This window comes from Sebastes fasciatus, chromosome 23 (genome assembly GCF_043250625.1).
Source record: "Sebastes fasciatus isolate fSebFas1 chromosome 23, fSebFas1.pri, whole genome shotgun sequence".
NCBI lineage: Eukaryota > Metazoa > Chordata > Actinopteri > Perciformes > Sebastidae > Sebastes > Sebastes fasciatus.
In genome coordinates, this window is record NC_133817.1 from 20812119 (window position 1) to 20838672 (window position 26554).

General features: G+C 42.2%; 1 protein-coding gene across 9 annotated transcripts in view; it reads right to left on the reverse strand.

The window, feature by feature from the left end:
• Positions 1-4679: 4679 nt before the first annotated feature.
• The window catches only part of LOC141761642 (protein-methionine sulfoxide oxidase mical3b-like), a 28721-nt gene continuing 6846 nt past the window's right edge, over positions 4680-26554 (reverse strand). For 2 of the 9 annotated variants that reach the window (XM_074625106.1, XM_074625107.1), the window contains exons 6-32: positions 26286-26441; positions 25705-25805; positions 25276-25533; positions 24980-25095; positions 23233-23362; positions 23055-23148; positions 22809-22956; positions 21956-22146; positions 21709-21818; positions 21569-21622; positions 20786-20962; positions 20301-20375; positions 17926-18085; positions 14829-14917; positions 14506-14557; positions 14183-14354; positions 12937-13232; positions 12485-12553; positions 11360-11965; positions 11204-11274; positions 8666-8716; positions 8310-8555; positions 8065-8158; positions 7036-7089; positions 6811-6910; positions 6442-6515; positions 4680-6032 (exon numbers count right to left, since the gene is read on the reverse strand). In XM_074625106.1, the coding sequence (XP_074481207.1) occupies positions 5848-6032; positions 6442-6515; positions 6811-6910; positions 7036-7089; positions 8065-8158; positions 8310-8555; positions 8666-8716; positions 11204-11274; positions 11360-11965; positions 12485-12553; positions 12937-13232; positions 14183-14354; positions 14506-14557; positions 14829-14917; positions 17926-18085; positions 20301-20375; positions 20786-20962; positions 21569-21622; positions 21709-21818; positions 21956-22146; positions 22809-22956; positions 23055-23148; positions 23233-23362; positions 24980-25095; positions 25276-25533; positions 25705-25805; positions 26286-26441 (3929 nt within the window). In that variant the 3' untranslated portion in view covers positions 4680-5847. Of the gene's footprint in view, positions 6033-6441; positions 6516-6810; positions 6911-7035; positions 7090-8064; positions 8159-8309; positions 8556-8665; positions 8717-11203; positions 11275-11359; positions 11966-12484; positions 12554-12936; positions 13233-14182; positions 14414-14505; positions 14558-14828; positions 14918-17925; positions 18086-20300; positions 20376-20785; positions 20963-21568; positions 21623-21708; positions 21819-21955; positions 22147-22808; positions 22957-23054; positions 23149-23232; positions 23363-24979; positions 25096-25275; positions 25534-25704; positions 25806-26285; positions 26442-26554 lie in introns of those variants that run through there. The other 7 variants (XM_074625109.1, XM_074625108.1, XM_074625110.1 and 4 more) reach the window with 7 other exon arrangements.

Below are 26554 nucleotides of genomic sequence, written 5' to 3' on the forward strand. Positions count from 1 at the left end.
TAACCAAAGGCTAACCCAGTAGCAAAAAGACTAACCCAGTAGCACAAAGGCTAACCCAGTAGCACAAAGACTAGCCCAGTAGCACAAAGGCTAGCCCAGTAGAACAAAGACTAACCCAGTAGCACAAAGGCTAACCCAGTAGCACAAAGACTAGCCCAGTAGCACAAAGGCTAGCCCAGTAGAACAAAGACTAACCCAGTAGCACAAAGGCTAACCCAGTAGCACAAAGACTAGCCCAGTAGCACAAAGGCTAACCCAGTAAAAAAAAAGACTAGCCCAGTAGCACAAAGGCTAGCCCAGTAGAACAAAGACTAGCCCAGTAGCACAATGACTAACACAGTAGCACAAAGGCTAACCCAGTAGAACAAAGACTAACCCAGTAGAACAAAGACTAGCCCAGTAGCACAAAGGCTAACCCAGTATACTGACCCAGTAGAACAAAGGTTAACCCAGTAGCACAAAAGCTAACCCAGTAGCACAAAGGCTAACCCAGTAGCACAAAGGCTGACCTAACCCAGTAGCACAAAGGCTAACCCAGTAGCACAAAGGCTAACCCAGTAGCACAAGTCTAACCCAGTAGCACAAGTCTAACCCAGTAGAACAAAGACTAACCCAGTAGAACAAGTCTAACCCAGTAGCACAAGTCTAACCCAGTAGAACAAAGACTAACCCAGTAGAACAAAGACTAACCCAGTAGAACAAAGACTAACCCAGTAGAACAAAGGCTAACCCATTAGCACAAAGGCTAATCCAGTAGCACAAAGGCTAACCTAACCTAGTAGCACGAAGACTAACCCAGTAGCACAAAGGCTAACCCAACCCAGTAGCACAAAGACTAACCCAGTAGCACAAAGGCTAACCCAACCCAGTAGCACAAAGACTACAGCCACTACAGATAACCAGCAGATAAACAGCAGATTAGGGATGTATTGGTTCAGGTAAAAAATCTGAACTGTTCAGTTCGCTAGTCACGGTTCGGGTCTTGGATGAATTGTTCGGTTCATTTGAAATAAGTTATGAGGCCGATTGTGTATTTTTTTCTTTTATTGTCACACTAGAAATCAAGACCTATAGAAGGAGGCTGGGACACGGGTGGACATGGGTCTTGAGGTACGGGGTATAACACATGCGCGGTGTAACTGAAGCTGCAGTCATGCGTTGCTATTGGCTCAATTTTGGCGAGTGCAGACCAGATTTTACTGCGCAGGTGTTGTACCCCAAAGATATGACGCGTTGATGAAGTGTGACCCAGCCTACTTCACGGATGAAGTGCAGAGTGCGGCTGTCAGTCAGTTTAGGAAATGGCGAGTGAACACGATAAAGCACAGTTAGAGGATCCACCAGCATCGTTTCGCTCTGCTGTAGGAGAGTATTACGGATTTAGTGTTACCATGAAAATGACGGAAAATTGTGATGGATAAAACAGCGACTGTGTAAGCACTGTGCAACACGTGTGGTTTATGCAAGCGGCAACACTTCCAATATGATGAACCATTTATGAAGGCATCACTCCGGTGTGGCCGTCGATAGCGCAAAGAGAAGAGTCGGGTAGGAAGGAGCAACTCCCCCCCGCAGCATTTAAAGAGCCTGTACATACAGATTCAGACAGGGCAAAAAACACAACTACAGCATTGGGGAGGTTTATAGTGAAAGATATGCAGCCTTATGCAGTCGTGGAGGACGCTGGAATTCAGCATATGATTAACGTAACGTTACTTGAGCCGCGCTATACACTTAAGCAACACAGTAATTCCAGCAGCACAATCCCTGTAATGTGTTTTATATTTATTATTTTTAAATAACACAATGGCACAGAAATCCAACCGTATTCCTCCAAATACTGCACTTTGAGGGGAAAAACTAATCTTTCAATTAAGAGCTGATAATCAGGGAACTGAGACATATGTTATACTGTTGTTGTTTTTTAGTATAGTTCTGGTTGAGCTTATGCTTCAATTTATTTTGATGGCCTTAGTCTATAATTACATCATATTTATATGAAAAAAACAAAGCTGCATTTTTTGTTTGCACTAATTACTGTAGAAGACCTATTCTTTCAATTAAGATTTGTCAATGAAGAAGTGTTTATGTTACTTATGTAAGCCATACTTTTGTTAAGGCAAACATTTGCCAACTTATTTTTGCCAAATAAATGAAAAGCATGTTGAAATCAGAACATGACCTCCTCGCTGTACCATAAATGTACCGTACCGAACTGAAAACCGTGATATGAACCGAATCGAGAATTTTGTGAACCGTTCCACCCCTACAGCAGATAACCAGCCGATAAACAACAGATAAACAACAGATAGCCGGTGTGTTGAACTCTTTTCATAGTAACCTAATGTAACCAAGTCTAAATATGCCTCTAACAATAACTAGAAAAAATAAATCTCAAGGTCTGGGATTAACACAGTTAATCCTAAAGTGATATCCTGGTTCGAGGATAGAGACAATGTATTTACACTGAATATCAAATTGGTCTTTGGCTGTAGATAATGATTGACTTCACAGACACACAATAACTCTTTTTCTGTACCAATATTATTGAAACTTTCAACAATCGACTCACACATTAACTCAGAATGAAAAAAATAAAAAAAATGAATAAATAAAATTAAAATAAAAAATCTGGCCAGAAAATGTGTAAATTTTGCTGCAGCTTTAGCCTCTTAATTTAGTTGTGCACAACTACAGTCCTTATTTTAGCTTAGTCCAAAAGTCATTTTAGAGGTGGTCTTCCCAATCCCAAATGATGGAAAGATCTTACTGGTGTAATAGGAATGAAAACCAAGTCCTGCTCAGGCCTGGAGTCCAGAATCCAGATCCGCAATCCATCAGCCACGGTCGCTCCTCGCTTTGCAAATCTATGTAGAGTGGAAACACACCACTCCTCCTTCACACCACCAGAGGCCTGTACTACGAAGCGAGTTCAACATACCCAGGGTATGTTCTTGTTATCTGGCTTCACTAACCCTAACAAACGAGATCTCGCTAAACTGTACTACGAAGCTGGTTATCAACTCGGTAAGTCAACCCAGGGTTTTCCGATCTCATTATGAGCGCGTTCACATGAACGAGGAGGTGTTTGCAGCATCTGACCAATCACAGACATGAACAAGACTACAGACAGACAGAGAGACACATTTAACAAAGAGTAAACTATATTAGACAAATACGAAGAAATTAAACACTCAATCCAGGCTAAAAGTAACACAGTTGAAGCTGCCAAATGCAGGAAGGACAGCTGGTAAAAGAAAAAACTCCGGATGTGTGAATGCGTAAATTAAGACTTATTCATTTAACGGAACACTCAAAAGTAAAGCATACTTGTCTAAATATAAATAGCGTTTACGAAAATAATAGATGAATGGATTACACGTCTTTTTACCCTACGAGAATTGATGGGCATCTATGATTATTTAAACCTCCTTTCACATGCCGTCTCCTCCCTCTACAGCAAGCAGCGAAAAGACAACACACCGCGCTGCGCAGCTGCCACCTAGAGGTCATTACCACCAAGCGTTTGCCAACTGCTGCAAAATGTTGAAAACAAATGACTCCAATAAAACAAAGTGGTTTAGCCTGGTCTATCTGTGTCTGAAACTTAAAGTCAAGTGAGCTTGAATAATTATGCTACATGTCACATTGTGATAATTATGATGATGATGATAATGTTGATGAAAATGTTGGGTGGGTTACACTTACAGGACTGAAACCGGAAGGACTGACACTTCTTTTAGCTTCTGAATTGTTTATGCTAACGCTAACACTTAGCTAGTCTACCGGTATGCTAATGAGTAGCTAATAACGCTAACCACGCAGTTTACCGCGCAGTGACTCCGCCCACACCTGACGAAGACGTCGGTTACGTTCGAGGAGACGTCGAGCGTAACCTTCTTCGGTCGTGTGGTCTAGAAAGGAACCATGTGAAACTCTCGCGAGATTGTTGAGGTTGGAATTCAATAGCTAAGGTTCGGATAGTCTCGCGAGAGTTTTTGCAGATCTCAGATCACAATTTGCAGGTTACCTTCTAGACACGACCAGCTTCTTCAATGATCTGCAGAAATATTATATATTTAGACAGAAATATCATAAATTTGGAGAGAAATCTAAAGTGATACCAGGTGAGAGATACTGTGAAGTACTAAACTGTTTTATTTTAATTCTTTAGTATAACTACATTAAATTCAGCTGCATCCTTATTTCTTTATAAATACATTTAATTAATTCATGCTGCAGTGTTCATAATGTGCTGTTGATGTTTGTTGAGTAGGACTAAAATCACTGCCCATTAATATTACAATTAAAACCATACTGCTCATATATATATATATACATATACATATATATACATACATATATATATATATACATACATATTTACATACATATATACATACAACATATATATACATACATACATACATATATACATATATATACGTACATATACATATATATGCATATATAAATATATGTGTGGGTATACGTATGTGTATATATATGTATGTATATGAATATATGTATGTAAATATGTATATATGTGTCTATATGTGTATATATAGACACATATATACATACATATATATATACACATGTATAGTCCCTGATGTGGAGGGAACATCTGGAGAACAAGTGTGATCCTGATTGGACACAAACAACCACAGTAATCAGAGGTAAATCAATCATTTATCAGAGAAGAAGAATAAGTGATGTCAGAAGGCTGTTTGTTATCAGTACATAGTTACATAATCAGTCACATGACCAATAATCAGTTATTGATCAGATGGCAGACAGGTTACATCATCAGTCACATGGCCAATAATAATCAGTTATTGATCAGATGGCAGAGAGGTTACATCATCAGTCACATGACCAATAATCATCAGTTATTGATCAGATGGCAGACAGATTACATCATCAGTCACATGACCAATAATCATCAGTTATTGATCAGATGGCAGACAGGTTACATCATCAGTCACATGACCAATAATCATCAGTTATTGATCAGATGGCAGACAGGTTACATCATCAGTCACATGACCAATAATAATCAGTTATTGATCAGATGGCAAACAGGTGGAGATGAAAAAAGGCAGACAGGTGAAGTCTGGTGTTGGCACAATAATCAATATGTCTGAATAACTTTAACACTGAAAACCGAGTTATTTCAATAAATATCAATATCACCATCAGAGGAGCAGCAGCAGTTATAACAGTTAACACACAGCTTGGTTAACCAGGTCAAGTAGTTCATGTAACTAGTTCAAGTTACTAACTAGTGTTCCTGTGTGCAGAAACACGTCTGTTCTTCACTTCACTGACTACGTTTACATGCACTAAATATTACAGTTTTATGTCCTTATTCTGAAAAAGTTGATATTCCTATTAATCTGTCTAATGAAAAATTAATATTCCACTAATATTCCTGTTCACACTAGTTAGCTATCTATCACCAAATTGCTATTTATAAATAGTTATATAGCCTCTAGCTAGCTAGATAGGTAGTTATCTATCACCAAATTGCTAGCTATAAATAGCAATGGATTCTAACTGTGACGTAATCTGGTCCGACCCGGCAGATTGGAGGAAGAAGAAGAAGAAGAAGAGGAGGAATTGGTGTGGACTCCACAGATCATCTCCTCTCTAACCCAGATCTCCTCTCAGATCTGGGTTAGCTGAATCTATTTACATTTGGTTTGGGTCGAGTCCACTTCAGATCAGGTCCAGAATTCTGTTTTCATATCAACCTTTGCATTGATGAGGTCATGCCTGTGGTTATTATGACATCACTGCAGACCAGTTCAGACCAGTTTGGGTCTTGCAGAGACCCTTCCAGGTTCAGGTCCAGCTAAGTCCCAGTCCTCGGGTCATCATGACCTCCTCCAGGTCCTGGTCTTCCTGTCGTTCCTGCAGTCTTTGTTCCTCCAGCAGAGCCACCAGAGAGTCTCTCTGCTCCACCACGTCCAGCATCTCCTCCAGGATCAGACGCTCCTCCAGCAGCTCCCAGTCCTGCTTCAGGTGGTCTGCACCATCACATAAACACAGGGTTAATATTCACTAAATATTAAATATGATCATGTCTGCACCATCACATAAACACAGGGTTAATATTCAAATCCTGTGTATGTGGGCCGACGAAGGACCGACCATGGGCAGACAACGGACCGACCGTGGGCCGACAACGGGCCAACAATGGACCAACCGTGGGCTGAGAACAGTCCGACAACGGACCGACCGTGGGCCGACAACGGTCCAACCGGGCCGCTAAAGGCTGAACAGTCTACCTACATGGGGCCGACGGTGAGCCACCGCCCTGCTGATCTGGATTAGCTCGGTACTCTGATGTTTCCATGGTTACGGCATCATATGTTTAAATGATTAACGTCAGAAACAGGAAGTCCTGCTGTGTTTATAGAGTCGGTGTAACGTTACCGTCCACCGCCATCCGCTCTCTGAGCTCCTGCTGCAGGCGACTCTGTCGGTCCTCCAACTCCAACTCTCGTGCACTGAAACACAGCAGAGACCAGAGTCTGAAACAGGATCCACACAGTCCTGATTCATCCTGAACCACATCCTGGAGGATTTGGTAAACCTGAACCTGCTGAATGAACCACATTCTGGATGATCTGATAAACCTGAACCTGCTGAATGAACCACATCCTGGAGGATCTGGTAAACCTGAACCTGCTGAATGAACCACATTCTGGAGGATCTGGTAAACCTGAACCTGCTGAATGAACCACATTCTGGAGGATCTGGTAAACCTGAACCTGCTGCTAGACTTAAAGATCAGATACTCACAATATCATGAGTTCAGATTCGTATCGGACCAGAGAGTTCTTCTGCTGGACCAACTGGAACCACTGCTGCATAAGAGCCGGATTATCCAGTTTACCTAGTCCTACAGAGACAGAGAGACAGACCGGTTGGACTACTAAAGGCTGGATACTTCAGTATACTTCAGTATACTTCAGTATACCGTAGTACACTATTTTGTATGATATGTAGATCACAAGGCGAACTAACCTTCCAGGTGAAGCTCGATATCCTGCTGGTTGTCGGTGGAGTCCCCCCAATAATCTGAAACGGACAGAAACACAGGTGAGACAGGGTGAAGGCGGGGTACACCCTGGACAGGTCGCCAGACTATCACAGGGCTGACATATAGAGACAGACAACCATTCACACTCATGACATTTAGAGTCAACAATTAACCTAACCTGCATGTCTTTGGACTGTGGGAGAAAACCGGAGAACCCGGAGTAAACCCACGCTAACCTGCATGTGTTTGGACTGTGGGATGTAGCTGGAGAACCCAGAGAAACCCACGCTAACCTGCATGTGTTTGGACTGTGGGATGTAGCTGGAGAACCCAGAGAAACCCACGCTAACCTGCATGTGTTTGGACTGTGGGATGTAGCTGGAGAACCCAGAGAAACCCATGCTAACCTGCAAGTCTTTGGACTTTTGGAGGAAACCGGAGACCCTGGAGTAAACCAACACTAACCTACATGTCTTTGGACTGTGGGAGGAAACCGGAGAACCCAAAGTAAACCCACGCTAACCTGCATGTCTTTGGACTGTGTGAGGTAGCCGGAGAACCCAGAAAAAAACACGCTAACCTCCATGTCTTTGGACTATGGGAGGAAACCGGAGAACCCAGTGTAAACCCACGCTAACCTGCATGTCTTTGGACTGTGGGAGGAAACCGGAGAACCCGGAGTAAATCCACGCTAACCTGCATGTCTTTGGACTGTGGGATGTAGCCGGAGAACCCAGAGAAACCCATGCTAACCTGCATGTCTTTGGACTGTTGGAGGAAACCGGAGAACCCGGAGTAAACCCACGCTAACCTGCATGTCTTTGGACTGTGGGAGGAAACCGGAGAACCCGGAGTAAACCCACGCTAACCTGCATGTCTTTGGACTGTGAGAGGAAACCGGAGAACCAGGAGAAACCCCCGCTAACACGGAGAGAACATGCTAACCACTGCACCACTGTGCCGCCCTTATACTATATAGTTTATATACTATAATGTATGTGTACTGTTTGTACCTGCTTCTCCTCTCAGAGCTTTCTCCACCATCACTCCTCTCTCCTCCAGCTGTCTCTGTTTCTCCTCCACCTGCTGAAGCTGCATCTGGATCATCTGAAACAAGATTTACCTACATTACTGGACCTGGTCTTTAACCCTGACTGTCTCTGGATCATCTGAAACACAAACTTGGACCTGGTCTTCAACCCTGACTGTCTCTGTCCTCAGGTGGACCTGGTCTGTCTCTGTCCTCATGTGGACTTACCTGGGCTTTGTGGAGTCTCTTCAGCTGTTCCTGTTTGGCTTTTCTTCGAGCAGCTCTCTGAACTCGTCGGGTGATTTTTGCATCCAGGTCTTCGTCTTCATCCTCTTGTCTACTATGGAACATGGTCTCCTTCACACTTAGGCTAGATGGCTCCTTCGGCTGGACCAGGGCCCCCACCACCTCTGTGGGACACGAGGACTGGCTGTCAGAGTCCTGGAGGGGGACTCTGTCCTTCAGAGAGCGTCTCTGAAACAACACAAACAACAGTGTTAGTACATTACAGAGAGTCTGCCAGGACCCCCATAGAGGACTAGACTCCAACCAGAAACCAGACTGATGAGGACTCGGGTCTGTACCTTGATGGCGTACGCTCGTTTAAAAGCCAGAGCATGAGGAATGTACGCCGGCTTAGAGATAGGAAGCACAAAACAATCAAACAAAACAGAGTGAGGTCATAACAAACACTGGACTCAAACAGGTCTGTGGTTTCCAAGTCTTCAAGGACACGTCCATGTCCAGTCAGGTGTCATAAGTCTAAGTCAAGTCTCAAGTAAGTCAAGACGAGTGTGAAGTCAGTCAAGACTAGTCCAGGTCAATTGAGTCAAGTGTAAGTCACGTCTCAAGTAAGTCAAAACAGCGCCAAGCAACTTGAGACTTGTACGTTGTGTCCAGACTCACGTCCATCCCAAGTCCCTCAAAACAAGTCCAAGTCAAGTCTTAAATGGCTGAAACAAATCTCAAGTCAGTCGGGACAAACCTGAAATCACTTGAGACAAATTAGACGTCAGTTGAGATGAGTCAGTTGACAAAGACATTCAATTGGTCTCTATTTGGCTAACAAAACACTCTCAGAACCACCACAGAACCTAAACTACCAACAACCCAAAACACTGATTTCCTACAGAACCTGAATCTAACACAGCTGATACCTCCTGGTTCTCCTCCTCCTCTTTTATTGAGACTCTCCGAATTTTAGACATGAGGTCGGACAAGTCCAGACGCAGCTACAAACACCAGAACAAGACAGTTAACCAGAGGACCTCTACAGGGGACTAGATCCAGAACTCAACTGGATCTTGGTAAATACTTCTAGAGCAGTGGGAGGGATTATCTGGCTCAGATCAGCTCTGTTGATGCCACAAAGCTAGGCTTACACCATACGATTTTAAACTGTTCCTGGCCCGAATTGCGAGCCGCACGACTCATTTTAGAATTGGACCGAAATTTCAGCTTCATCGGGCGTCGTTTGCCGTGCAGTGTACAGGGGGGGCCGTGGACCGATTAACTCCTCCTAACTCCCAGCTTGTCCAGAGACTGACAAGCTAGCTAGCTAAGGCCTACTCTCCTCCTCGTGAAGTGGTCTCCTAACGGCGAGGAGTGAGGCAGAGGGACCGTGACCCAGCGCTGTCCACTGTTGGGCTCATTTTCTGTAGCATGGTGGAATTAGCAAGGTAGCTAGCTAACTTGCCAGTCGCTAAATGGGTAAAATTTAACAACTTAATGCTTCATCCAAACACTCTTGTCACAGCGTAGGAAAGCACAGAGCTATCGCCAGATGAGGGACCTCATTTTCTGTGTCGCATGACAGCAAGCTTAGCTAGCTAAGTAGCCAGTCGTCCGACCAACGGCAGCTCTGTAAAGATAAATTGAGTGCGTATAAATCTTTGGATCCCTATAGTGGCAGTAGGCAGTAACATTTTTGGCATCATTGGGCAAAAATTCCATAATAACCTTTCAGCATATTGTAATTCAAGTGTTCTGAGAGATAACTAGACTTCTGCTCCTCCTCATGGCTCTGTTTTCAAGCTTTAGAAAATCTAGCCCGTTACGGGAGACTTTGACCAATCACAGGTCATTTCACTGAGAGAGCGTTCCTACTGGCTGTGCGCCGGTCATGTGACCGGAACTCGGCGTTCCTTCACCAGATTTCACAATGGCGTCACAAACTTTCTCATTTTACAGCTAAACCGTGCACTACAAAACGATTCTGACAACATTTGAGGAGACAAATAGGCATTAACGTAACATAATATTGATTCATATGTGATCAGCGCTGCCTAGTTTGACTGTTTGGTCGGAGTTCAAGAGTGATTGACAGCCGGCTCTCATAAACAGCAGATGGACAGAAGAACTCAGATCAGCTCTTACTGCTTGTTTCCCTCCGGTATGTGAAATCTTGCAGATGCCGTTAGGAGCAGCAGAGGACACCAGAGGACACAGAGGAACATGAATTTTTTCAGGTTACCTGTTTCATGTACTACTGTCACAATATAGCGACCGTTTTATAAAAATATTTTTTTTCATATTTGAACCAATCTCACCTACTTCAGCTTTAACTATCCTTCAGTAAAGTCATTCAAAGAAAAGAGAGTTGTACAATATCACCGAAGCGTTTCAGAGATGGAGAGACAAGGTTGCTAATAGTTTAGCCTACTGCTAACAGCAGCCAACGGCTCACGGCTGCAGTTAGCAGAAGGCTAAATATTAGCAATATTTACTCTCCATCTCTGAAACGTTTCTCTGATATTGTAGCTCGCTAGAGCCTTGAATCACAGTTTGTCATCTCAAATGTCCGCGATATCTGGATTCTGGCACCCAACAACACAGCAAGAGGACATTTTAGATGTGTAACTTTAGCCCACTGCTAGTGTTAGCCTCCAGTCTTTCCTTTGTTTAGCCTCCAGCTAACACCGTGACCTCATCATGGCATCATCACTAACAGGGTCTATACTGGGAAACTATGACACATGTTGTGAGTTTGATCCAGTGTCTTTGTACTTGTGGTACGAGATAATAACTACTGGACCTCCTGACGTGTCTGACCTTTAGCAACATGTGTAAATGTGACGTAGTGTGGTGATGATGTCATTGATGGCGGTGCGTTTGTGTCTTACGTTGTTTCTGGGTTTCAGTGAACATCTCTGGAGCAGAGCAGACGAGACCAGGTCAGACTCTTCTGTCACACCTGAACATAGCAACACAGGAAGTACAATTATGACCTCATCACTGTGACCTCACTGTCTGTATGTGTTTCTGTGTGATGTCATCACCTGTAGCTCTCCTCTGAATGGCTGCGTCTGGAGGTAATGTCCTGCTCCTCTTCTTCTTCTTCTTCCTGTTTGCAGTGAACACCGTCCTCCACAGGGCTCTGGCCCCGCCCCCTTCCACCTCCACCTGTCTGGTGGGCGGAGCCTGTCTGAGGAGAGACTGACCCCCATCCTGCAGAGGTGGGAGGAAGACTCGAGCGGGGAGGCTGTGGGCTCCTCTAGGGCCCCTCCCCCTCCTTACTCCCTCAGAATCTGCCCTCTGGTCCTCTGGCCCCTGCCCTCTGTCCTGCAGGAGGAGGGGCTTCTTCAGTTCAGGGCTGATGTCATCAAACGAGCCCCGCCCTCCAGCAGGTTGTCTCTTAGCAGCTGTTTCCATGACGACGACAGGTTTGAGCTGCGTGGACAGAGCTGCATCTCCGTCCTCATCGGGGGCGGAGTCAGCCGTGCTGACGAAGGAGGCGGTGGAGGGCGTGTTGGCGGTGGGCGGACTCTCAGCTGGACATATGGAGGAGGCGACGCAGGACAGCGAGGTGGAGGCGGAGTCAGGTACGTCACGGTGTGTGATGTCATTTCCTACTGCTGAGGAGACGAGAGAAGAAAACTCCTCCTCTGAGGGGAGAGAGGGAGGAAACAGTGTCAGGAGTACACAGTAAAAAGTACAACACAGTACACAATACACAGTATAAAGTACACAGTATAAAGTACACAGTACTGGATGATTTCTGGTGGAAGAAGTATTTAGATGATAGTAAAAATTGTTGGGGTCTCCTGAAGGGACTTTTTAGACTGGATGCTACATTTCCCGTAATGCACTTAGATAGTGTTTTTCATTAGAGTAAACAGACATGTATTCACAGACACAGACTGTACGTTAGTCATTTTTACCAGAGTTCACAGTAAAAAATCTAACGTTTAGTGTTGGTGTTATTCTGTTACTTTGACCATCAGAATGAAAGAAAACAAACATATTAAACAAACAGCTGATAAGCAGCTGATTAAAACAACATCCATGTTGTTAAAATGGTCACATGACACCATAGACAGCAGCTTCAGACTGTGTGTTAATACAGTGACGTTTAGACAGAATTGATGGTTTTATGAATGCAGTTTGGTTGGTTTGGATTCTACCTGTTTCCTCCTCTAACAGGAGCCACAGGCCCGAATGTCGCTCCATCTCCCACGGAGAGTACTCGCCCTCTACCAACACAACACACATATACATATATATATAATTTATATATATATATACACAACACATATACAGTACACAACACATCCATCTCCCACGGAGAGTACTCGCCCTCTACCAACACAACAACACAACATCACTAGACAACACATATCTATATATCTATATCTTTATATCTCTCTCTATATATATATATATATACACAGTATATGTATAAATAAATATATATATATATATATACAGTATATGTATACATATGTACTGTATATCTATAGATATACTGTATATCAATCTAGATATATATCTAGATAGATATATAGATATACTGTATATACACAACACAAGAAGCAGAGGATTCAAACTACAGACTCAAGAGGAAACAGTAACACACCCTGAGACTCACCGTCACTGGACTCCACCTCACTGACTCCCACCTCTTCATCACACTCCTCCTCGTCGTCTATCAGGTTGAGCTGTTGCTGCAGAGTTTCCCTCCATGAAGCTCTGGCCTCCTCTGAAGTCACACGATGTCGACCCCTGCCTTCCTCCTCATCTTCCTCTTCTTCCTCCTCCTCCTCCTCCTCCTCCTCCTCCTCCTCCTCCTCCTCCTCCTCCTCCTCCTCCTCCTCCTCCTCCTCCTCCTCTTTCTGTTCCTCATCCTCCTCTTCCTCCATCTCCAACTCTGAACTGTAGACAAACACCAGTTGTTTCACAGTGAGGAGACCACAGATGTATGGAAGACCAATACTGCAAGCAATATATATGGATGACAAGTTATTAAATACTAAATAATATTAGATACAAGATTAGAGACTCAGACCTGGATACTTTTGGTATAATAAGGACCCTGTAGAGACTCAGACCTGGATAGTTTTGGTATAATAAGGACCCCGTAGCGACTCAGACCTGGATAGTTTTGGTATAACAAGGACCCCGTAGCGACTCAGACCGGGATAGTTTTGGTATAACAAGGACCCCGTAGAGACTAAGACCTGGATAGTTTTGGTATAACAAGGACCCCGTAGAGACTCAGACCTGGATAGTTTTGGTACAATAAGGACCCCGTAGAGACTCAGACATGGATAGTTTAGGTATAACAAGGACCCCGTAGAGACTCAGACCGGGATAGTTTTGGTATAACAAGGACCCCGTAGAGACTCAGACCTGGATAGTTTTGGTATAACAAGGACCCCGTAGCGACTCAGACCTGGATAGTTTTGGTATAACAAGGACCCCGTAGAGACTCAGACCGGGATAGTTTTGGTATAACAAGGACCCCGTAGAGACTAAGACCTGGATAGTTTTGGTATAACAAGGACCCCGTAGAGACTCAGACCTGGATAGTTTTGGTACAATAAGGACCCCGTAGAGACTCAGACATGGATAGTTTAGGTATAACAAGGACCCCGTAGAGACTCAGACCGGGATAGTTTTGGTATAACAAGGACCCCGTAGAGACTCAGACCTGGATAGTTTTGGTATAACAAGGACCCCGTAGAGACTCAGACCTGGATAGTTTTGGTACAATAAGGACCCCGTAGAGACTCAGACATGAATAGTTTTGGTACAATAAGGACCCCGTAGAGACTCAGACCTGGATAGTTTTGGTACAATAAGGACCCCGTAGAGACTCAGACCTGGATCTGTGGTGGACGTTCTGGTCCAGGCTCATGTTGAACCGGTTCAGCGTCTCCTCAGAGACCTCCTCGGGATCCTCCTGCAGCTCCGCCTCCATCTTCGTCGAGCTTCGGCGGTAGTTTTCCAGCTCGATCCTCTCTGGCGTCGCCACCGCCGTCGTTACAGAAACCACTGCCAACACGCCAACACAGCCACACACACACACAGACACACACAGAAACACACACACACTAAAGCCACAGTGATTCCAGTTTAAGGAGCGTGCTCAGTTTGAACATGTGTGAACAGGTATGAAAGGATGACGCAGGTGAACTGAGCTCACCTGAGGAGCGCCGACGCTCAGCGGAGATCACCAAGTCTGAGCCCAGAGACCCCTGTGGAGAAAACAAACACACTGATTATTAATATTGTATCAAGTTATTGATCATTTTAAATATAAAGCTGAACTCAGAGACGCCTGTGGAGAAAACAAACACACTGATTATTAATATTATATCAAGTTATTGATCATTGTAATATAAAGCTGAACTCAGAGACGTCTGTGGAGAAATCAAACACACCAGTTCTAACATCATTTTAGATATAAAGTTGAGTTAGTCATTGATTTGAATATGTGAACCTTTATTAGTCAGAAGGTTTGCTTACGGTTGATGTGCGGTGAGATGATGGCGGTCGGTTCCTCGCCGTCGGAGCGCTCCCACGAGAGTCGCAGTGCTGCAGACAGTAGAACCTCCCTGAGACCACAGAAAAAGAAACAACATCAGAACAGATCTGTGAACGCTGAACTTCATCCTGGTCTTATACCGACGGTCAAACTGACTCCCGCCTCGCTCTTCAAACGCTGGTCATGTGACCGCTGCGCTCTGATTGGCTACTGAGAGAGTTCACCAAACAAACAAGATGAGCTTTGTGTAGAAATGTAGTGTGGTTGAGCTGTAATAAACACACTCGCACACACAAACACACAAACACACGCACACACGCACACACACACAAATGGGAGTTTTAGTAACGAGTGACCTCCGTGACCCTTTACACCCCCCATAACACACACACACACTGACAGTAACATACACACACCGAAAGGAACACACACAAATCACACACACACTGACAGTAACACACACATAACACACACAAACTGACAGTAACACACACACACACACACAGATAAATAACCAGAGATGTGTGGAGGCGACGCTCAAGGCTACACACACACACACACACACACACACACACACACACACACACTCACACTCACACTCACACACACACACACACACACACACACACACAGAATGATCCTCTGATTTACAGACGTCTCTTTATACGTCCATGGACACAGACGTATACATGTGTATAAATGCACAAATTACTGCATCAATGCGGCGTGGCATCATGGAGGCGGTCAGCCTTTGGCACTGCTGAGGAGTTATTGAAGCCCAGGTTGCTTTGATAGCGGCCTTCAGCTCATCTGTATTGTTGGGTTGGATGTTTCTCATTTTCCTCTTGACAATACCCCGTAGATTTTCTATGGGCTTCAGGTCAGGCAAGTTGGCTGGCCAATCAAGCACAGTAATATCATGGTCAGCAAACCAGTTAGCAGTAGTTTTGGCACTGTGGGCAGGTGCTAAGTCCTGCTGGAATAGGAAATCGGCATCTCCATAAAGCTTGTCAGCAGACAAAAGCATGAAGTGCTCTAAAATGTCCTGGTAGACGGCTGCGTTGACTTTGGACTTGATAAAACACAGTGGACCAACACCAGCAGATGACATGGCACCCCAAATCATCAACGACTGTGGAAACTTCACACTGGACTTCAAGCAACTTGGATTCTGTGCCTCTCTACTCTTCCTCCAGACTCTGGGACCTTGATTTCAAAATGAAATGCAAAATTTACTTTCATCTAAAAGGAGGACTTTGGACCACTGAGCAATGGTCCAGTTATTCTTCTCCTTAGCCCAGATAAGATGCTTCTGACGTTGTCTCTGGTTCAGGAGTGGCTTGATACTAGGAATGCGACAGCTGTCTCCATTTCCTGAAGACCTCTGTGAGTGGTGGCTCTTAATGCACTGACTCCAGCATCAGTCCACTCCTTGTGAAGCTCTCCCAAGTTCTTGAATCGGCTTTGCTTGACAATCTTCTCGAAGCTGCGGTCAGCCCTGTTGCTTGTGCACTTTTTTCTACCACACTTTTCCCTTCCAGTCAACTTTCCGTGAACATGCTTCAATACAGCACTCTGCGAACAGCCAGCCCTTTCAGCGATGACCTTTTGTGACTGACCCTCCTTGTGGAGGGTGTCAATGATCGTCTTCTGGACAACTGTCAAGTCAGCAGCCTTCCCCATGATTGTGGTTGTGTGTACTGAACTAGACTGAGAGATACACGGTATTTATTCTGTATGAATAGCAATTTACTGAAACTCAAAATGAAATATTCTAATATTTTGAGATACCTTTTTCTTTCTTTTTTGAGCTGTAGGCTTTAATTATCGAAATTAAAATGAAAAAATGCTTGAAACATTTTAGTTTATGTGCAATGAGTCTATAATATATTACATTTTCACTTTCTTAAATAACTGACAAAGAATATTGAACTTTTTCATGATATTCTAATTTTTTGAGCTGCACCTGTATGTATATAAACTGTATATATATTGTAGAAGAAACCTAACCACCAGGAAAAGTTTTTTTTTAAATATGTATTTATGTATGTTGTGGGAGAAACCTGAGCACCAGGAGAAGACCCTTACTGAGATATGATCAATTGAAGTATTTTTTAAAATATATTCGTATATATATATATATATATATATATATATATATATATATTCATATTTATTTATATTTATATTTTATATATATAAATATATATATATACTGTATATATAACCCTTAATGAAAAATGATAGATCAAAGTATTTTAGATCTATAGTTAACATGATCTATAGTTAACGTTATCCAGTTAACATCTCTGATGAGTTTCTGTATTTTGTAGTTAACGTTAGCATTATAAAACAATACTACAGCTAACAGTATCTATAAATTACAACTAACATTATAGATACTGTTAGCTATAGTTAACATGATATATAGTTAACGTTATCCAGTTAACATCTCTGATGAGTTTCTGCTGTAACATAAATTATTTATATATAATCAGATATATAATGAAATTTATATATAATCAGAGGAGCCCAGTGTTGAGCCTCGGTGTTCTCCCAGTTGTTTATATTAATTTATAATCTGGTTCAGTGATTTCATATAATTCATCTGAAAACACTGAGAAGAAACGGTTTAAAGTTCAACATTAATTAAACACAGTGTTGTCCATATAAAGAGGCATTATGTGGACGGTATGTATGAACAGAGTCATGAGTTGACTGAGCCTCAGGCTGTTTAAACCTTAAGGACATAAATATATAAAAATAATAACTGAGATGTATAGAAGGATTCAGCTGTGAAGGTCATGTGGTAGAGAAAACTATTAGGATGGAAATCACCTCCAGAATGTGCATCTGGTGTTTAGAAGAAAAAGTACAAAAGGTTGCTTTTACATGTTTTTATTTAAAAGCCGTTTCACACCAATTTTCATACAGAAAATTCACACAATTCACAATAATAATAAAAATAATGCGTATTTTCTGCATTCCCTCACTGGTGAGAAACGGCTTTTAGTCTGATGTTGTTTTGTGTTTTTATAAAGAGGTTTTAGTGGTAGTTTGTTAGTTGAGTTTACTCACGGTCGTGTTGGTCGAAGGTGTACGCCGCCAGTCTCAGCGTGTTGCTGCAGTGGAAACATTGGAAACAGCTGCGATGGAAGAACAAACTCTCTGCACTCAAACGCTCCATCAGATAAACTCTCTTCTGACAGAAGAAACACACGTCACTGCAGCCTGAGGACTGGAGACAGACGGGTAGTGATCAGACAGACAGGTAGTGATCGGACAGAAAGGTACTGATCAGACAGACAGGTACTGAGCAGACAGATAGGTACTGATCAGACAGACAGGTACTGAGCAGACAGATAGGTACTGATCAGACAGACAGGTACTAATCAGACAGACAGGTACTAATCAGACAGACAGGTAGTGATCAGACAAACTAGTGATCAGACAGACAGGTAGTGAGCAGACAGACAGGAAGTGATCAGACAGACAGGTAGTGATCAGACTATGGAGCGTTTTTCCTCTATTTATGACTGCTTGTACTCAGATATATTGTTGCTTGCACTCAGATATTATGCTTGCACTCAGACATATTGTTGTTTGCACTCAGATATATTGTATTGTTGCTTGTATTCAGATATATTGTTGCTTGCACTCAGATATGTTGTTGCTTGCACTCAGATATGTTGTTGCTTGCACTCAGATCTATTGTATTGTTGCTCACACTCAGATAAATTGTAGTTTGTACTCAGATATATTGTTGCTTGTACTCAGATATATTGTTGCTTGTATTCATATATATTGTTGCTTGTACTTGTATAAAGTTTCTTGTACTAAGATATATTGTTGCTTGTATTCAGGTATATTGTTGATTGCACTCAGATATATTGTTGTTTGTACTCAGATATATTGTTGCTTGTACTCAGATATATTGTTGCTTGTCTTCAGATATATTGTTGCTTGTATTCATATATATTGTTGCTTGTACTCAGATATTGTTTCTTGTACTCAAATATATTGTTGCTTTTATTCAGATATATTGTTGCTTGTATTCAGATATATTGTTGCTTGTACTCAGATATATTGTTGCTTGCACTCAGATATATTGTTGCTTGTACTCAGATATATTGTTGCTTGTACTCAGATATATTGTTGCTTGCACTCATATATTGTTGCTCGCACTCAGATAAATTGTAGTTTGTACTCAGATATATTGTTGCTTTTATTCAGACATATTGTTGCTTGTACTAAGATATATTGTTGCTTGTATTCAGACATATTGTCGCTTGTACTAAGATATATTGTTGCTTGTATTCAGACATATTGTTGCTTGTACTCAGATATATTGTTTCTTGTACTCAGATATATTGTTTCTTGCATCCCATCAGGACTGAACTGATGTGACTCTTAATGAACTGACCTGCAGTCAGTATTAACACATGGACATCCCATGAGGACTGACCTGTTAGAGGTCATCGGGGACGAACTAACAACTGGAGTCAGACTTTGATGTTGGTGGAACATAATGAAGTATAGAATAAAGTTTGGATGAGTCAGCTGCTCTCAGTCTGCAGGCTGATCTGGAGTCAGATCAATAGAATCTATTCATGTGCTTCACAGTGGAGACTGTTTGTTATTGATCTGCACATTGATCACATGATCCAGTTTGCCCTGCAGAACTTCAGGAATTAGACCGAGCCGGGGGACAAAACAACCCGCTGACTCTCTATTTCAGTCTGAGTTTAGAGGTCACAGTTCACATTAATGCTCACGCTTCACATGTTAAAGCTACATAGCTATCTTTCTCTCTCTCTCTCTCTCTCTCTATATATATATATATATATATTTATATATATATATAGTTCACATTAATGCTCACGCTTCACATGTTACAGCTACATATCTCTCTCTCTCTCTCTCTCTATATATATATATATATATATATATATACACTGTATATATATACAGTTCAACAGTTCAACAGTTCTGCGCCACAAACTTAGCAGCACAGCTACCCAGAATGCACTGCAGCGCTGTAGTTCTACACCACAAACACAACGGCACAGCTACCCAGAATGCACTGCAGCGCTGTACCTGCTCCTGAGACTTGACCTTCTCTCTGAATCGAAAACTCATCTGTTCCTGTTGAAGAGTTCGTTTCTTCTGATGGACGGAGGCATTTCCACGGAGACAGACAGAGGTGTTTCCACGGAGACAGACAGAACGACAGTTACTCAGTATTCAAATACTACTAGTACTACTTTACAGCTACTGTAGTACTCCATTACTATTACTATTACTATTATTATAACTATTTTCCTCTGATGCACTGAGGCGTTTCCACGGAGACAGGCGGTTTCCACTGGTCTATACTGGTCTCTACTGGTTTCTACTGGTCTCTACTGGTTTCTACTGGTCTCTACTGGTCTCTACTGACTACCAGTCCTTACCGGTCTCCATGACGACGTCTGACCCGGAGCTTCAGACTGAGAGGGGGCGGGGAGGCTGGACAACAGCTCTCCCTGCTGGTCCAGAGACACAGTTACACTCTGATTATTTATTAATTAATTAATTAATTATTGTTGATACTATAACTTTAAAGGTTTCATCATAATAATAATTAACTTCATGTTAATATTAATATTGTATTTTTTATATTATGAGCTTCTGATTTACATGTTTTCATTAGTACCTGATAATGTAGTGTAATAATATAATTACGTCCTGTATGATGTTAATATTCTCTGTAAATTCATTAACAACTTTGTATTTCAATCTAAAACACCTGAACCACAAATGTTTATTAATGTGCAATCTGCTCTTTTAATAAATTAATAAATAAATCAGTGATCACCTGCAGAGTTCAGACTCTGGAAGTGAAATATTATTGATCTTAAAACACAAGCCTCTCTGGATGATGTCACTCTGATCTCACCTGTCGACATAAAGCCGCCACCGCAGCAGAAGAAGGAGAACTCCGGCAGGAAGAAGAGCTTTCGTCCAGCTTCGCCTGCAGCTGATTGGCTATCAGACGCACTCTGGAGCGACTGGACCCGCCCACAAAGGCCTTGTCATCCAGCTGGCTGACATCATCACCGTTCAGGTCACATGACTGGAAACAGGAAACATGGAGAGAATATAAATATTCATCATGTTCATTTTTCTGTCTCAGTAAAACTCAACTAATGTTTTCTTCATCTCACATCTTTATTTTTCTTAGTTTACAAGTTTATTTTATTTTCTTTCATTATTTAAGTCTTTTCTTTAACAAATCCTGTTTGTTTAATATAAATAGTCATCATGTTGTTCATTTTTCCGTCTCATTAAAACTCATCTAATGTTTCCTCCATCTCAGTCTGTATTTTTCTTAGTTTAAAAGTTTATTTTCTTAGTTTACAAGTTTTTTTTCTCTTCTTTAACAAATCATGTTTGTTTAATATAAATATTCATCATGTTGTTCATTTTTCTGTCTCATTAAAACTAAAAATAATGTTTTCTTCATCTCAGACTGTATTTTTCTTAGTTTACAAGTTTATTTTCTTAGTTTACAAGTCTTTTTCTCTTTTCTTTAACAAATCCTGTTTAAGAGTTTTTCCTCCATTTAACTTTCATGTTGTTTTATTTGTTTAAAAGTATTTTCTTTTGCCATGAGAATAACATTCAGTAGAAACGTTAACATGACTGTTTAAGATTTCTGAGGAGCTGAAACTAAACTGACCTCTTGCTGCTCTCGACTGGTCTTCCTCCTTTTCCCCGGAGCGTCTTTCTGCTCCTGTAGAGACAAAGAGTCTTCAGCTCAAAGACATCAGTATAATAATAATATAATAGTAATAATAATAATAATAAAGACTGCTGTACTTTAGAGACCTTCGGGTTTCTCTTCCTGGACGGACTTAGTCCCAGTCGGCTGAGCAGTGACGCCGGCGTGATGAGAGCTGATCTCAAGTCAGTGCTCTGACTCAAACAACCTGAAACAGGAAGTCACACTTTAATACTATTTTCTCTTTTGTTTCAACTCTCACCAGCTGGTAGAACTGACTCAGGTATCAGTAATATAATAATAATAATAATAATAACAATAATATTTTATATTAAAGAGACTCACCGGCAGGGGGCGGAGTGTCCCGGAGCAGCTGGTAGAACTGACTCAGGTACATCACCATAGAGAGAGAGTCGGGTTCAGACCACAGCTCATCCACCGTCATCAGTGGAGAAATCCCAAAGTGACGCTCTGCAACGTCGAAGCCCTGACGAGTGTTGACCTCCACAGAGGACACGTCCAGAGAGTCAAAGTCTCTGAGGACACACAGGAAGACCTTAGACCACATAATATAATAATAATACTGATCATACTGATTATTGTTACATGAGATCTGGTCATATCGGTGATAAAATAATAATATTGATAGTAATAATAGCAATAATATAATAATAATATTGATTATTGATTAATGAGATCAGGTCGTATCTAATGGAGGACGGAACCTGACAAATTAAAAAATAAATGTATAAATGTCTCGATAAATAAATAAATATGTCATTAAATGTAGCAAAATTAATATTAAAAATAAATGTAGTCATTAATTAATTGATAAAATGTGACATAACTCCATTTAGTTTTGCATATATTTGTATTTATTTACTTATATTTCCATTTTTAAAAATTTATATTTTATATATTTATATTTTATATATTTTTTTATTTATTTTACATTTATTTTTAAATGTATGTATGTATTTATTTATTTATTCATGTGTTCAAGCATTTATTTATTTGTTTTTATTTAAAACAGATATATCAATTTATGTCACATTGTATCAATTAATTAATGACTATATTTATAATTAATATTATTTTTGCTACTTTAATGGCATATTTATTTATTTATTGAGTCATTTATTTTTTATTTTGGCAGGTTCGATATAATAATAATATTGATAATATTGATTATTGTTACATGAGATCTGGTCGGTATCTGTGAATCAGGGCACACAGAGCCAGGCCACTCTTCCAGGAAGTAGTCAGGTCGCTAACGGCAACGCCCCGGTAACCATGAGTCTGCTCCTGACACCACGCCAGCAGCTTATTGGACTGAGAGAAGGAGCCTATCAGAGAAAAGGAGACATGCAACCAATTACATCGCAGCTCATTCACAGTGTCATAATCAATCTCATTGATAATAAATAATAAAGCAATAACTGACTCTGTCTGAGGAAGCCGGGAGATGGCAGGCGGATGATGTCAGCACAGTCTGGGTTTAGCCCCGCCTCCTCACCTGTGTCCACCAGGTGTCTCACCTGTAACACAACAGACTATTATTATTACATATATATATACATATTATTTATATCTAATCATTATATATAGAGGTGTGTGCGTACCTGAGCAGGTGTGATGTTACAGGTGTGATTGATGTTCAGGTATCTGGTCGTCGGGTCGACTGTAAACAGACTGATGTTCTTCTGAAGGTTCTCTGGAGTCGTCTGAGGGAGGAGACGGTACAGACTCTCTCTGAGAGACACACAGAGAGACAGGTCAGATAGCATATACGCTGTAATATTATATACTGTATATTGTGATACAATTAACCTAACCTGCATGTCTTTGATAACTGGCGGTGCACTGGTGCAGCTGCTCAAGGCTCTCTAACTTGGTCAAGCCACCATCCCACCCTGCCTAATCTCTGCCACCATCATCCCGGTTCCCAAAAACAACAGCCATAAACTGTCTCAATGACTACGGGTCGATCGCACTCACATCAGTAGTCATGAAGTGTTTGGAGAGGCTGGTTTCACAACACATCAAGGCCAGCCTCCCTCCCTCCGTTGACCCACACCAGTTTGCCTACAGAACAAACCGGTCCACGGAAGATGCCATTTCCACAGCCCTCCACACTGCGCTGAGCCACCTCGAACACACAGGCAGCTATGTGAGAATGCTCTTCATAGACTACAGCTCAGCATTTAACACCATCATCCCGAACATACTGGTCAGGAAACTGCTGGACCTACACCTCCCCTCAACCACCTGCGCCTAGATTAAGGACTTTCTCTCCAACCGACCGCAGACAGTGAAATTTGGCCCCCGCCGATCCTCCTCCCTCTCACTCAGCACCGGCTCTCCTCAAGGCTGTGTGCTGAGCCTGCTACTCTATGCCCTCTACACCCATGACTGCACTTCATCCCACCCCTCAAACACTGTCATCAACAAAGGAAATCATCATCGACTTCAGGAGAAGACACAGTGCGGACCCTGTCCCACTCCACATCCACGGAGACTGCGTGGAAATTTTTATGTATAATAGAAAATAATTATTTTTTATTAGTGAAATAGCTACACTATTTATACACTGATCTGGAGAAGCACTCCAAATATATGTGTATCATGTTTTGAACGAATGGGTACTGTGAATGTTGTGAATGTTATGTGTAAAATGGAGGAATGAATGCGTATTGTAGCTGTCTGTTTGTTTTTATTATTTTTAACTGCACCGATCAGGAGAAGCCCTCCAAATTCCGTTGTACCATGTACAATGACAATAAAGCTTTCTATTTCTATTTCTAAATTATTTGGACGAATAAAACGAAGAACCTGGAGTAAACCCACACTAACCTGCATGTCTTTGGACTGTGGGAGGAAACCGGAGAACCCGGAGTAAATCCACATTAACCTGCATGTCTTTGGACTGTGGGAGGAAACCGGAGAACCCGGAGTAAACCCACATTAACCTGCATGTCTTTGGACTGTGGGAGGAAACCGGAGAACCCGGAGTAAACCCACATTAACCTGCATGTCTTTGGACTGTGGGAGGAAACCGGAGAACCCGGAGTAAACCCACGCTAACCTGCATGTCTTTGGACTGTGGGAGGAAACCGGAGAACCCGGAGTAAACCCACGCTAACTTGCATGTCTTTGGACTGTGGGAGGAAACCGGAGAACCCGGAGTAAACCCACACTAACACGAGGAGAACATGCAAACTCCACACAGAAGGCCCCAAGCCGGGTTTGAGCCTCCAAACAAGGAACCCTATTGCTGTGAGCAGACAGTGCTAACCACTGTGTCGCCCATATTATTATAAAAAAAAATATATATATATATATATATATATATATATACAGTATATATACCTGTCTGCCAGGACGTCCAGCGGAGCGTCTCCTTGAGACCATCTCTGGATCATCCAGGCTGAATCAAGAGCTGCCAGAAACCCTCGAGCTATTCCTGTTCCCATCGGCCAGAAGGGCTGAGGAAAGACAGGACAGACAGAGAGACAGGACGACAGACGGACAGACAGGAAGACAGACAGGAGGACAGAGAGACAGACAGACACACACACAGGAGGACAGACAGACAGACAGGGGAGACAGTTATCAGCTGTGTTTCTGATTAATCAGGTTAAATGTCCTCATGAAACCTGTCTCACCTCCAGCAGACTGTCTCCCACCAGCGTGACCAGCAGCTGGTGTCCGTGGCGTTGGCGAACCATGGCAGCGTTCTCTGACGCGTACATGCAGGTGAAGTCGAACATGGCGACATCCGGCTGACCGTAGTGATTCATGGCGAAGTCCAGAGACGGCAGCTGATGATTGGTGGAGAAGTTGGCAGCCTCGCGGGCATACACCTGCAATGCATTGTGGTCCACGTTCGCCCGAGACAGAAGCAGCTCAGTGTCCGCAAAGTCCTGACGGAAGAAGACGTTTTTATTGGCTCAATGTACGGAGTCGTTACCTGTTTCATGACTCTTTTCTATTTTGTATCCAGGTGTGTTTTACCTGTTAAATGACTCTTTTCTCTTTAATGACTCTTTATTCTTTAATGACTCTTTTCTGTTGTGTATCCAGGTGTGATTTACCTGTTTAATGACTTTTTTTTCCAACAGACTCTGTTTCTTTGCCGTCATCACAAAGTAGTGAGTGTCATCTTTATAGTAAACGATGTTCTCCAGATCGATACCTGAAACATTCACAAATCAGAACATGATGTTCAGTCTCATAATGACTTTTATTAAATGTCTCTTCATCAGCACAGTAATGGAACCGGATTAAACCAGATGGAACCAGATGGAACCAGATGAAACCAGATGGAACTAGAAGTGCACTTGGAGAGTGCAGACCTCTGCCAAGGCAGGTTTCATGTCCGTCGTGGACTTTTGGAGTTATCCTCCAAATGGACAAACCAACAAACCAACGCTGGTGAAAACATAACCTCATTCCTAAGCCTTCGGCCTTGGCGGAAGTAACCAGATGGAACCAAATGAATCCAGATTGAACGAGATGGAACCAGATGGAACCAAATGAATCCAGATGGAACGAGATGGAACCAGATGGAACCAGATTAAAGCAGATGGAACCAGATTAAACCAAATGAAACCAGATGAAACCAGATGAAACCAAATGAAACCAGATGAAACCAGATGTGGTTCCTGTTTCGTACCAGTTTCCTGTCGTAGTTCCTGGAAGAACCTCTGGTTGAAAATGAAGGCGACTCCGCTGATCTCCTCCACTTTGGCCTCAGCGGAGGTGTTTCTGTTTTTAAAGTTGGCGGTGATGGCGATGGCGAGCTTCCCTCTGAACTCTTTACGCCTGAAACCTGTCGACACAAACGGTCAGAGGACGAGCAGGAGGAAGAACAATAATACAATAAATAGTGATGCATAAATCACAGGGTTTATTCTCTGTACGGTGGCTGCTGTAGGACAGATC